Source organism: Oncorhynchus mykiss, chromosome 9 (assembly GCF_057628025.1).
Source record: "Oncorhynchus mykiss isolate SJ-2025 chromosome 9, ASM5762802v1, whole genome shotgun sequence".
Taxonomy (NCBI): Eukaryota; Metazoa; Chordata; class Actinopteri; order Salmoniformes; family Salmonidae; genus Oncorhynchus; species Oncorhynchus mykiss.
Window position 1 is genome coordinate 76081087 of NC_143030.1, and position 14423 is coordinate 76095509.

The 14423-nt window shown below is 43.9% G+C and overlaps 1 protein-coding gene across 3 annotated transcripts in view; it reads right to left on the bottom strand.

The window, feature by feature from the left end:
• The window catches only part of LOC110531262 (copine-8), a 218791-nt gene that overhangs the window by 139167 nt on the left and 65201 nt on the right, over positions 1-14423 (bottom strand). The window contains exons 5-7 of one of the 3 annotated variants that reach the window (XM_036988906.2): positions 11106-11145; positions 10238-10252; positions 8906-8982 (exon numbers count right to left, since the gene is read on the bottom strand). In XM_036988906.2, the coding sequence (XP_036844801.1) occupies positions 8906-8982; positions 10238-10252; positions 11106-11145 (132 nt within the window). Of the gene's footprint in view, positions 1-8905; positions 8986-10237; positions 10253-11105; positions 11146-14423 lie in introns of all 3 variants that reach the window. The other 2 variants (XM_036988908.2, XM_036988907.2) reach the window with 2 other exon arrangements.

The window sequence follows — 14423 nt, forward strand, 5'->3', positions numbered from 1 at the left end:
TGGTGTCTCTCTGTCTGTCTCTCATGTTGACAGTGTGTCTATTAGATGGTGTCTCTCTGTCTGTCTCTCATGTTGACAGTGTCTCTCTGTCTGTCTCTCATGTTGACAGTGTCTCTCTGTCTGTCTCTCATGTTAACAGTGCGTCTCTATTAGAGGGTGTCGCTCTGTCTGTCTCTCATGTTGACAGTGTCTCTCTGTCTGTCTCTCATGTTAACAGTGCGTCTCTATTAGAGGGTGTCTCTCTGTCTGTCTCTCATGTTGACAGTGTCTCTCTGTCTGTCTCTCATGTTAACAGTGCGTCTCTATTAGAGGGTGTCGCTCTGTCTGTCTCATGTTGACAGTGTCTCTCTGTCTGTCTCTCATGTTAACAGTGCGTCTCTATTAGAGGGTGTCTCTCTGTCTGTCTCTCATGTTGACAGTGTGTCTATTAGATGGTGTCTCTCTGTCTGTCTCTCATGTTGACAGTGTCTCTCTGTCTGTCTCTCATGTTAACAGTGCGTCTCTATTAGAGGGTGTCTCTCTGTCTGTCTCTCATGTTGACAGTGTCTCTCTGTCTGTCTCTCATGTTAACAGTGCGTCTCTATTAGAGGGTGTCTCTCTGTCTGTCTCTCATGTTGACAGTGTCTCTCTGTCTGTCTCTCATGTTAACAGTGCGTCTCTATTAGAGGGTGTCTCTCTGTCTGTCTCTCATGTTAACAGTGTGTCTCTATTAGATGGTGTCTCTCTGTCTGTCTCTCATGTTAACAGTGCGTCTCTATTAGATGGTGTCTCTCTGTCTGTCTCTCATGTTGACAGTGTCTCTCTGTCTGTCTCTCATGTTAACAGTGCGTCTCTATTAGAGGGTGTCTCTCTGTCTGTCTCTCATGTTAACAGTGCGTCTCTATTAGAGGGTGTCTCTCATGTTAACAGTGCGTCTCTATTAGAGGGTGTCTCTGCATGGCAGATTGCTTCCCTAATGACAGTAACAGCGTTACGGCAGGCAGGCAGGCAGGCAGGCAGGCAGGCAGGCAGGCAGGCACAGGAAGCCCCCGGTCCTGTTCAATTACTAGTGCCATCAACGCACACCAGTCTAATCTGAACACATCAAGTACTCCACAGATGGCTATAGACAACAGTCATATTACTCCACAGATGGCTATAGACGACAGACATATTTATCACCATCCCACAGCTAGAGTCTAGGGCATTGTCCCAAATTGCCTCCCATGCCCTTCATTGTGCACAAGTAGTGCAGTATATAGGGAATATATAGGGTATAGGGAATTGCGCAATTTGGGACACACCCTAGAACACATGGGAGCCAATGAAAGCGGCGGCTGGCTGTGTTACGTTCCAATGCACAGCCTCATATATAGAGAGCCCAGCTCTTGAGTCGGAGTAAGGTCATTTCCTGTTTCAGTGTTACTGTTGATTGACCCAAGTGGTTGGTTGTTAGGGAACTCTCTCTAAGAGCCACTGGGATGGCGATGCAATAGAACGATGGCCATGCATGCTAAATATACATGTAGTGTTTCATTCTAAGACGACGTGGTAATGCTAGTAGAACAGAACCAGGGGTTAGTTAAAGGTAGAGTCAGTGACACACCAAGTAAACAGCGATATCGGGCTGATTTCTGCTAAGACTAAGCGCGAGCTAGTCGTCTTGATTACCTTCTTATGTCATTCTCTCTGGCTGCGAAAGTTTATTTATTATTATTTTATAAGTGTTGATAGGGAACAGAATGCAGTCGGACCCTCACATAATTGGCATGTATATTACTCTTACAGAATTTCCACGAGGGGCGAGGATATAGGAAATGTAATCAAAGCCTAATGGATGACAACTTGTTTTTAACAGTGACAGAAGAATTTATAACTGACTTTTTCCTGACATAACATAAGTACAGCAATAGAGGCCATGCAATTCAATACTCATCAATAAAACAAAAACAATTTAGGTCAAAAGAGTCCATATTAACAGAGGACATTGAAGGACTAACAGAACAGATAGATAGCAATAAAAACCAATAGGACATTGAAGGACTAACAGAACAGATAGATAGCAATAAAAACCAACAGGACATTGAAGGACTAACAGAACAGATAGATAGCAATAAAAACCAATAGAGTAAGTTAGAGGAAAAACAAAAAGAAATGTAGGAACTTATTCCAGAAAGATTCAGTGTAATATATTATTAAAATACATAAAAATACAGCGAACTGGACGGAATATGGGGGAAAATGCACCAAATTATTTTTCAATCTTCAGCATAGAAATGCCAACAATTTATTTTCCTGAAACTTGTTACAAATGACGGAGTCACGCATAATTCACCGAACAATGTTTTGAAAGAGGAAGTAAAGTACTTTTAAGAATATGTTTTTTGTTTCAGTCTCCTCCATCTCCACTAACCGAAGATCATTGTATGGATTTTTTCTCTATTAATAATGTAAAATGAACATCTTGTACAGAAAGACTCAGGGGAGGAACATCTTGATGCGATGAAAGCCTTTAAGGCTGGGAAAACTCCACGGCTGGATGGCACACCAGTGGAACTATAACCAACTTTATTTGATATTAACGTTTATCATTGATTCATGTTTTCTTTTAAATCCACAGCCTCATGGAGGATCTAGATACTTGTTCGAACCTCTCTGGATTAAAAGCAAATTATGATAAGTGGACATATTAGGTATTGGATCACGAAAAAATTCAACTTTTACATTACCGTATAGTCTACCAATAAAATGGTTTGACAGGGATGTGGACATACTCGGTATACATGTCCCCAAAGAAAGACATGATCTCACTCCAATACATTTTTATAGAAAGTAAGCAAAAACAGATAAGATCTTGCTACCATGGAAAGGAAAACACCTGTCTATTTGTGGAAAAATCACCCTGATTAACTCTTTAGTCATATCACAGTTGACCTATTTGCTTATGGTTTTGCCTACACCTGCATTTTAAATTATATGAGCAAAAAAATATAACATTTAATTTGGAACGGCAAGCCAGATAAAATTAAAAGGGCCTATTTATATAACGAATATGAATTCGGAGGGCAGAAATGATTAAATATTAAAGCCTTAGATCTCTCACTAAAGGCACCAGTCATACAAAAGTTACACTTTAATCCAAAATGGTTCTCTAGTAAATTAGCAAGAATGTGTCACCCCATGTTCAAGAATGTCCTTTGTCCCTTTATTCCGATTACAACCGCTCACTTTCGGTTATTTGAAAACGAAATTATCTCCAAAATATCTGTCACGTTCTGACCTTAGTTCCTTTATTATGTCTTTGTGTTAGTTTGGTCAGGGCGTGAGTTGGGGTGGGTAGTCTATGTTCTTTTTTCTATGTTGTGTTTATGTGTTTGGCCTAGTATGGTTCTCAATCAGAGGCAGGTGTCGTTCGTTGTCTCTGATTGAGAATCATACTTAGGCAGCCTGTTTTCCCCATTTTAGTTGTGGGTGATTGTTTTCTGTCTCATTGTCTTCACCAGACAGAACGGTATCGTTTTCGTTCATTCTCCTTGTTATTTTGTTTTTGTGTTCCGTGTTAATAAATATTAAAACCTGTTAAAGATATGGCTGACTACTGCCCCCTTTGGAGCAATTGCGTGCCCATAGTAAACTGAAAAAATAGTTGTCAAAAATTGCTAATATATGCATATAATAATAATTATTGGATAGAAAACACTCTAAAGCTTCTAAAACCGTTGGAATTATGTCTGTAAGTATAGCAGAACTCACAGGGCAGGCATTCTTCCAAACTAGTTTTGTGGTCATGAAAGTTGGAGCAACTTTGACGTCATCGCCCCCACCCTTCCCAACCAGTTATGGATCTGGGGACACTTTCTATGTCTTCCACTAGATGTCCTCATTCTGTAGAGCGTTTAATCGTTCAAATCCCGCGAGAATTGGCCCTATGGGAGTGAATTGAGTAAGTGCCGCGAGAAAAAACCTGTGCGTTAGGGCGCGAATTGGTCCCAACCATTCCTTTGTTCCAGCACTCAGAAGAAGGACAAACAATGACCGGTTGAATTGAAAATTGTTTTGTATGTCTATAACATCCTAAAGCTTGGTTTTGCACTTAGTTTGACCTGTTTAGTCGACATATAATATGTAATTTTGAAGTTTTGATGCGCAACTTTTCCGGACCAGAGGACATTTTGGGTGCATTTCAGCTGTAGCTAATACAAAGACGCAAGACTTGAAACCAAACGATGTATTGGGTAAGTATGAACCTTTCCAGAACATTCTGAACGAAGACCATCGAAGGTAAGGGAATATTTATGCTGAAATCTGTGTTTCTGTTGACTCCAACATTACGGAGAAATGTAGCTTATATCTGAGCGCCGTCTCAGAATATTGAATAGTGTGCGATTTCTGTAACGTTAAAAATAAATGTAACAAAGCGGTTGCATAAAGAAGCAGTGTATCTTTCTAACTATATGTAGAACATGTATATTTAGTCAAAGTTTATGATGTCTATTTACGTTATCTTGCGGCGCTACCTACATTTTCTGCGGACATTTTTGAGTATTTTCTGAACATGAATTCAATGTAAATGGACATTTATGGATATAAATGGCATATTATTTTTTTTAAAAAAAGTACTGTGTAACATGTCCTATTACTGTCATCTGATGAAGATTTTCAAAAGGTTAGTGAATGATTTATTTTTTAATCCTGCTTTTATAATTTTATAGTTTTTTCTGGTCTTGGTTTCGGTGGTGGTCTAATATAAATATGTGGTGTGTTTTCGCCGTAAAACATTTAAAAAATCTGACATGCTGGGTAGATGAACAAGGAGTTTCTTTCATTTGAGCTATTGGACTTGTTAATGTGCCTTGCGAAAGTATTCGGCCCCCTTGAACTTTGCGACCTTTTGCCACATTTCAGGCTTCAAACATAAAGATATAAAACTGTATTTTTTTGTGAAAAATGAACAACAAGTGGGACACAATCATGAAGTGGAACGACATTTATTGGATATTTCAAACTTTTTTAACAAATCAAAAACTGAAAAATTAGGCGTGCAAAATTATTCAGCCCCCTTAAGTTAATACTTTGTAGAGCCACCTTTTGCTGCGATTACAGCTGTAAGTCGCTTGGGGTATGTCTATCAGTTTTGCACATCGAGAGACTGACATTTTTTCCCATTCCTCCTTTCAAAACAGCTTGAGCTCAGTGAGGTTGGATGGAGAGCATTTGTGAACAGCAGTTTTCAGTTCTTTCCACAGATTCTCGATTGGATTCAGGTCTGGACTTTGACTTGGCCATTCTAACACCTGGATATGTTTATTTTTGAACCATTCCATTGTAGATTTTGCTTTATGTTTTGGATCATTGTCTTGTTGGAAGACAAATCTCCGTCCCAGTCTCAGGTCTTTTGCAGACTCCATCAGGTTTTCTTCCAGAATGGTCCTGTATTTGGCTCCATCCATCTTCCCATCAATTTTAACCATCTTCCCTGTCCCTGCTGAAGAAAAGCAGGCCCAAACCATGATGCTGCCACCACCATGTTTGACAGTGGGGATGGTGTGTTCAGCTGTGTTGCTTTTACGCCAAACATAACGTTTTGCATTGTTGCCAAAAAGTTCAATTTTGGTTTCATCTGACCAGAGCACCTTCTTCCACATGTTTGGTGTGTCTCCCAGGTGGCTTGTGGCAAACTTTAAACAACACTTTTTATGGATATCTTTAAGAAATGGCTTTCTTCTTGCCACTCTTCCATAAAGGCCAGATTTGTGCAATATACGACTGATTGTTGTCCTATGAACAGAGTCTCCCACCTCAGCTGTAGATCTCTGCAGTTCATCCAGAGTGATCATGGGCCTCTTGGCTGCATCTCTGATCAGTCTTCTCCTTGTATGAGCTGAAAGTTTAGAGGGACGGCCAGGTCTTGGTAGATTTGCAGTGGTCTGATACTCCTTCCATTTCAATATTATCGCTTGCACAGTGCTCCTTGGGATGTTTAAAGCTTGGGAAATCTTTTTGTATCCAAATCCGGCTTTAAACTTCTTCACAACAGTATCTCGGACCTGCCTGGTGTGTTCCTTGTTCTTCATGATGCTCTCTGCGCTTTTAACGGACCTCTGAGACTATCACAGTGCAGGTGCATTTATACGGAGACTTGATTACACACAGGTGGATTGTATTTATCATCATTAGTCATTTAGGTCAACATTGGATCATTCGGAGATCCTCACTGAACTTCTGGAGAGAGTTTGCTGCACTGAAAGTAAAGGGGCTGAATAATTTTGCACGCCCAATTTTTCAGTTTTTGATTTGTTAAAAAAGTTTGAAATATCCAATAAATGTCGTTCCACTTCATGATTGTGTCCCACTTGTTGTTGATTCTTCACAAAAAAATACAGTTTTATATCTTTATGTTTGAAGCCTGAAATATGGCAAAAGGTCGCAAAGTTCAAGGGGGGCGAATACTTTCGCAAGGCACTGTATATGCGGGATTGGAAATGATTCAGACATGTACATTGATGGAAGCAACAATCTATCCTCAATATTAAAGCTGATCCACCCCCTAAGAAAATATATTATAATAAAAAAGACTAAGTGCGAGGTTGAACTTCTCTTTTGGTCTCATAGCTATCACACTGTAGCAGATTGAAGCACAGCCATGTACATGCTCAAATCCTCTGTGAGTGCATCATCACAGCCATGTACATGCTCAAATCCTCTGTGAGTGCATCATCACAGCCATGTACATGCTCAAATCCTCTGTGAGTGCATCATCACAGCCATGTACATGCTCAAATCCTCTGTGAGTGCATCATCACAGCCATGTACATGCTCAAATCCTCTGTGAGTGCATCATCACAGCCATGTACATGCTCAAATCCTCTGTGAGTGCATCATCACAGCCATGTACATGCTCAAATCCTCTGTGAGTGCATCATCACAGCCATGTACATGCTCAAATCCTCTGTGAGTGCATCATCACAGCCATGTACATGCTCAAATCCTCTGTGAGTGCATCATCACAGCCATGTACATGCTCAAATCCTCTGTGAGTGCATCATCACAGCCATGTACATGCTCAAATCCTCTGTGAGTGCATCATCACAGCCATGTACATGCTCAAATCCTCTGTGAGTGCATCAGCACAGCCATGTACATGCTCAAATCCTCTGTGAGTGCATCATCACAGCCATGTACATGCTCAAATCCTCTGTGAGTGCATCATCACAGCCATGTACATGCTCAAATCCTCTGTGAGTGCATCATCACAGCCATGTACATGCTCAAATCCTCTGTGAGTGCATCATCACAGCCATGTACATGCTCAAATCCTCTGTGAGTGCATCATCACAGCCATGTACATGCTCAAATCCTCTGTGAGTGCATCATCACAGCCATGTACATGCTCAAATCCTCTGTGAGTGCATCATCACAGCCATGTACATGCTCAAATCCTCTGTGAGTGCATCATCACAGCCATGTACATGCTCAAATCCTCTGTGAGTGCATCATCACAGCCATGTACATGCTCAAATCCTCTGTGAGTGCATCATCACAGCCATGTACATGCTCAAATCCTCTGTGAGTGCATCATCACAGCCATGTACATGCTCAAATCCTCTGTGAGTGCATCATCACAGCCATGTACATGCTCAAATCCTCTGTGAGTGCATCATCACAGCCATGTACATGCTCAAATCCTCTGTGAGTGCATCATCACAGCCATGTACATGCTCAAATCCTCTGTGAGTGCATCATCTCAGCCATGTACATGCTCAAATCCTCTGTGAGTGCATCATCACAGCCATGTACATGCTCAAATCCTCTGTGAGTGCATCATCACAGCCATGTACATGCTCAAATCCTCTGTGAGTGCATCATCACAGCCATGTACATGCTCAAATCCTCTGTGAGTGCATCATCACAGCCATGTACATGCTCAAATCCTCTGTGAGTGCATCATCACAGCCATGTACATGCTCAAATCCTCTGTGAGTGCATCATCACAGCCATGTACATGCTCAAATCCTCTGTGAGTGCATCATCACAGCCATGTACATGCTCAAATCCTCTGTGAGTGCATCATCACAGCCATGTACATGCTCAAATCCTCTGTGAGTGCATCATCACAGCCATGTACATGCTCAAATCCTCTGTGAGTGCATCATCACAGCCATGTACATGCTCAAATCCTCTGTGAGTGCATCATCACAGCCATGTACATGCTCAAATCCTCTGTGAGTGCATCATCACAGCCATGTACATGCTCAAATCCTCTGTGAGTGCATCATCACAGCCATGTACATGCTCAAATCCTCTGTGAGTGCATCATCACAGCCATGTACATGCTCAAATCCTCTGTGAGTGCATCATCACAGCCATGTACATGCTCAAATCCTCTGTGAGTGCATCATCACAGCCATGTACATGCTCAAATCCTCTGTGAGTGCATCATCACAGCCATGTACATGCTCAAATCCTCTGTGAGTGCATCATCACAGCCATGTACATGCTCAAATCCTCTGTGAGTGCATCATCACAGCCATGTACATGCTCAAATCCTCTGTGAGTGCATCATCACAGCCATGTACATGCTCAAATCCTCTGTGAGTGCATCATCACAGCCATGTACATGCTCAAATCCTCTGTGAGTGCATCATCACAGCCATGTACATGCTCAAATCCTCTGTGAGTGCATCATCACAGCCATGTACATGCTCAAATCCTCTGTGAGTGCATCATCACAGCCATGTACATGCTCAAATCCTCTGTGAGTGCATCATCTTGCATCTTGTTCATCTGCAACTTCTGCGGTTCATTCTGATGCTCGTGGTAACGTCATAAGTCTCAGTTTAAAACCAATTCTACTCACACACACAGGCCAACCAACCAATCAACCAATCAACCAATCAACCAATCAACCAAAGATAGCACTACTCACCCCAGGGGTTTCTCCAGTCGACTGGCGGGGGATCCTACGATCTCTCCCAGAGTACAGAACACCTGCCCCAAGAAGTCCTGCTGGAGGGACAGGGGGTGGCGGGAAAGACAGAGGAGTGAGGAGGCGTGACGGGGAAGGGGGTGTTAATGGGGAAACAGTGAGCAGGGAGAGACGGAGGAGGATAGAGGGGGTTCAGGGGAGAGACGGGGGAGGATAGAGGGGGTTCAGGGGAGAGACGGGGGAGAAAGGAGGGAGAGGAAGGATAGAGGGGGTTCAGGGGAGAGACGGGGGAGGATAGAGGGGGTTCAGGGGAGAGATGGGGGAGAAAGGATAGAGGGGGTTCAGGGGAGAGATGGGGGAGAAAGAAGGGAGAGGAAGGATAGAGGGGGTTCAGGGGAGAGACGGGGGAGAAAGGATAGAGGGGGTTCAGGGAAGAGATGGGGGAGAAAGGAGGGAGAGCAAGGATAGGGGGGTTCAGGGGAGAGATGGGGGAGAAAGGAGGGAGAGGAAGGATAGAGGGGGTTCAGGGGAGAAAGGAGGGAGAGGAAGGATAGAGGGGGTTCAGGGGAGAAAGGAGGGAGAGGAAGGATAGAGGGGGTTCAGGGGAGAGATGGGGGAGAAAGGAGGGAGAGGAAGGATAGAGGCGGTTCAGGGGAGATATGGGGGAGAAAGGAGGATAGAGGGGGTTCAGGGGAGAGATGGGGGAGAAAGGAGGGAGAGGAAGGATAGAGGGGGTTCAGGGGAGAGATGGGGGAGGAAGGATAGAGGGGGTTCAGGGGCGAGATGGGGGAGAAAGGAGGGAGAGGAAGGATAGAGGGGGTTCAGGGGAGAGATGGGGGAGGAAGGATAGAGGGGGTTCAGGGGAGAGATGGGGGAGGAAGGATAGTGGGGGTTCAGGGGAGAGATGGGGGAGAAAGGAGGGAGAGGAAGGATAGTGGGGGTTCAGGGGAGAGATGGGGGAGAAAGGAGGGAGAGGAAGGATAGTAGGGGTTCAGGGGAGAGATGGGGGAGAAAGGAGGGAGAGGAAGGATAGAGGGGGTTCAGGGGAGAGATGGGGGAGGAAGGATAGAGGGGGTTCAGGGGAGAGATGGGGGAGGAAGGATAGAGGGGGTTCAGGGGAGAGATGGGGTAGACGGGGTAACAAGGACAGTTAGGATGGAGCTAAGCAGTGTGTTATAAGCCTTGTTATAGGCGTTGTTATAAGCCTTGTTATAGGCGTTGTTATAAGCCTTGTTATAGGCGTTGTTATAAGCCTTGTTATAGGCGTTGTTATAAGCCTTGTTATAGGCGTTGTTATAAGCAAAAAGTTTGTCAGAGGAGTCAAACACGTACGTCAATGTCGGAGGGCTTCCAGGGAGGAAGAGGAGGAGGAGGAAGAGGAGGAGGGGTACACCAGGCAGCAGCATAGACAACAACAACAACAGAGCATATCATGTAGGCACAAGACTCAAACCATACAACACCATCATCAAAACAAGGGCAAGAGAAAACAAGAGAGAGGGAGAGAAGTGGAGAAGAGGGTGGTAGAGAAATAAAGAGATGAAGAGGTAAGTGTTTTTTTGTGTGAGAGGAGAGAGCTATTAACACAAAAGCGAGTACAAAACAAAAAAATATAGTCATGACAAATGTGGAAATAATGATGAATATTCTAGTATTATGCAAACCGCTAGCTGCACATATAATTAATTATAATTGTGTATGTGTGAGCAATGGGCTGCTTTTATCAAACCTTTCACTGCACCATCCATTGGTCATCATTACTAGTGAGTACATTGCTAATAGCATGGGAGTACAATAAATCATGCCTAGAGGTTCGGAAAAACGGGTTTGACAAGCTTTGATAATGGTGTGACAAATTACAATGCTTCATTAAATCATAACTACGCACAACAAAATATATGGATTTGGATTATTATGAAAGCTACTCACTATCAATACATAAAGTAATATGTTATATTTATTTATAAATGCGCACGGACAGACAGCAAGGCCACATTGTGAAACTACTAAGGCACTACGGTGTACTATTTCAGCTTTGCGACCACATGGATTTTGATTAGCATAAAACAAAAATAAGGAATGGGATGCATTTCAAAATAAAAGTTCCCATTTTAAAAAACAAAAGTTTCCATTCATAGAGGATAGATTTGAAAAGTAAAAAACAAGCAACTATTAGGCATGATAACTTTTTTTCACTTACATGCTTCGCCAGATCTGGACTTTTGGAATCGATGTCGTATCTGAAAACAGAAAGAAACACACATTAAAGAGGCAAGAGCTGACAGGGGCCGGAGAGAGAACTATTTGTGTCTAAACTGGCTGGGGTTTGAACATTAACAAATAGAACCAAAGTGGTTTGATATCATTCCTCATACAATGACATTCGGACAAACAGAAAGCCACTCAAAATCAATTTATATTAACTTGAAATGACAAATTGTTAACCGGTAAAACCACTTATTTCACTTCATCCTTCTACACTTCATGAATGAAGTCTATTTTCCTTTCACTGTTGTCCAAGACTCCCCTGCTGTCACTCACCCATTCACTTTAGAAACAATCACGTTTTAAACAATGTGTCGTAGCAGCTGCTGCCGGTGATAAACTTTGGCTAAAAGTAATTCAACTTGAATGCGTCCACTGTCCACCCATCCTCATCCCCCAATTCCCTGACTGAGTTACTATATATGTAAAGGACCCAAAATAAATTAAGTCACAGTATATCCTACTGACACGTTCAGCAGAGGACTGATGACTGAGCTATAGAGGACTGATGACTGAGCTATAGAGGACTGATGACAGAGCTACAGAGGACTGATGACAGAGCTACAGAGGACTGAGCACAGAGCTACAGAGGACTGATGACAGAGCTACAGAGGACTGATGACAGAGCTACAGAGGACTGAGCACAGAGCTACAGAGGACTGATGACAGAGCTACAGAGCTACAGAGGACTGATGACTGAGCTACAGAGGACTGATGACTGAGCTACAGAGGACTGATGACTGAGTTACAGAGGACTGATGACTGAGCTACAGAGGACTGATAAGGACTGATGACAGAGCTACAGAGGACTGATGACAGAGCTACAGAGGACTGATGACTGAGCTACAGAGGACTGATGACTGAGCTACAGAGGACTGATGACTGAGCTACAGAGGACTGATGACAGAGATACAGAGGACTGATGACTGAGCTACAGAGGACTGATGACAGCGCTACAGAGGACTGCTACAGAGGACTGATGACAGAGCTACAGAGGACTGATGAGGACTGATGACTGAGCTACAGAGGACTGATGACAGAGCTACAGAGGACTGATGACTGAGCTACAGAGGACTGATGACTGAGCTACAGAGGACTGATGACTGAGCTACAGAGGACTGATGACTGAGCTACAGAGGACTGATGAGGACTAATGACTGAGCTACAGAATACTGATGACAGAGCTACAGAGGACTGATGACAGAGCTACAGAGGACTGATGACAGAGCTACAGAGGACTGATGACAGAGCTACAGAGGACTGATGACTGAGCTACAGAGGACTGATGACTGAGCTACAGAGGACTGAGCTACAGAAGACTGATAACAGAGCTACAGAGGACTGATGACAGAGCTACAGAGGACTGATGACTGAGCTACAGAGGACTTATGACTGAGCTACAGAGGACTGATGACTGAGCTACAGAGGACTGATGACAGAGCTACAGAGGAATGATGACAGAGCTACAGAGGACTGATGACTGAGCTACAGAGGACTGATGACAGAGCTACAGAGGCTGGATATGAACAGAAAGAGGCTAGCTACAGTATCATAAAGTCCATGAAGGCCTCTGTCTCTACACAGTGGATATGTAGCTAGTTACTAAAGTCCATGAAAGCCTCGGTCTCTACACAGTGGATATGTAGCTAGTTACTAAAGTCCATTAGGACCTCTGTCTCTACACAGTGGATATGTAGCTAGTTACTAAAGTCCATTAGGACCTCTGTCTCTACACAGTGGATATGTAGCTAGTTACTAAAGTCCATTAGGACCTCTGTCTCTACACAGTGGAAATCAAAAGATAACGCTAGACAGACAATAGTTATTTTCTTAGACATTGCTTTCCCCTTGTTGACGTGCACTGAGGTGAGGTACAGAGGGAGTTAAGGGAATAAGGAAATTGTCTCCATTCTCAAAGCCTCTTAATAAAGTGTCACCTCTGCCCTGCACTCTGATTGGGCCTTTCAAGACGACGAGAGGGGCTGTTATGCAAGAGGAGGAGGTAGGACGGAGGGGAAGGGAAATAGGATATAGTGGGTAGGATGGAGGAGGGAAAGAGGATATAGTAGGTAGGATGGAGGAGGAGGGAAAGAGGATATAGAAGGTAGGGTGGAGGATGGAGGAGGAGGGAAAGAGGATATAGTAGGTAGGATGGAGGAGGAGGGAAAGAGGATATAGTAGGTAGGATGGAGGAGGGAGGAGGAGGGAAAGAGGATATAGAAGGTAGGGTGGAGGAGGGAGGAGGAGGGAAAGAGGATATAGAAGGTAGGGTGGAGGAGGGAGGAGGAGGGAAAGAGGATATAGTAGGTAGGATGGAGGAGGGAAAGAGGAGGGAAAGAGGATATAGTAGGTAGGATGGAGGAGGGAGGAGGAGGGAAAGAGGATATAGAAGGTAGGATGGAGGAGGAGGGAAAGAGGATATAGTTGGTAGGATGGAGGAGGGATGAGGGAAAGATGATATAGTAGGTAGGATGGAGGAGGAGGGAAAGAGGATATAGTAGGTAGGATGGAGGGGGGAGGAGGGAAAGAGGATATAGTAGGTAGGATGGAGGAGGAGGGAAAGAGGATATAGAAGGTAGGGTGGAGGATGGAGGAGGAGGGAAAGAGGATATAGTAGGTAGGATGGAGGAGGAGGGAAAGAGGATATAGTAGGTAGGATGGAGGAGGGAGGAGGAGGGAAAGAGGATATAGAAGGTAGGGTGGAGGAGGGAGGAGGAGGGAAAGAGGATATAGAAGGTAGGGTGGAGGAGGGAGGAGGAGGGAAAGAGGATATAGTAGGTAGGATGGAGGAGGGAAAGAGGCGGGAAAGAGGATATAGTAGGTAGGATGGAGGAGAAGGGAGGAGGGAAAGAGGATATAGAAGGTAGGATGGAGGAGGGAGGAGGAGGGAAAGAGGATATAGAAGGTAGGATGGAGGAGGAGGGAAAGAGGATATAGTTGGTAGGATGGAGGAGGGATGAGGGAAAGATGATATAGTAGGTAGGATGGAGGAGGAGGGAAAGAGGATATAGTAGGTAGGATGGAGGGGGGAGGAGGGAAAGAGGATATAGTAGGTAGGATGGAGGAGGGAGGAGGGAAAGAGGATATAGAAGGTAGGATGGAGGAGGGAGGAGGAGGGAAAGAAGATATAGTAGGTAGGATGGAGGAGGAGGGAAAGAGGATATAGTTGGTAGGATGGAGGAGGGAGGAGGAGGGAAAGAGGATATAGTAGGTAGGATGGAGGAGGGAAGAAAGAGGATATAGTAGGTAGGAT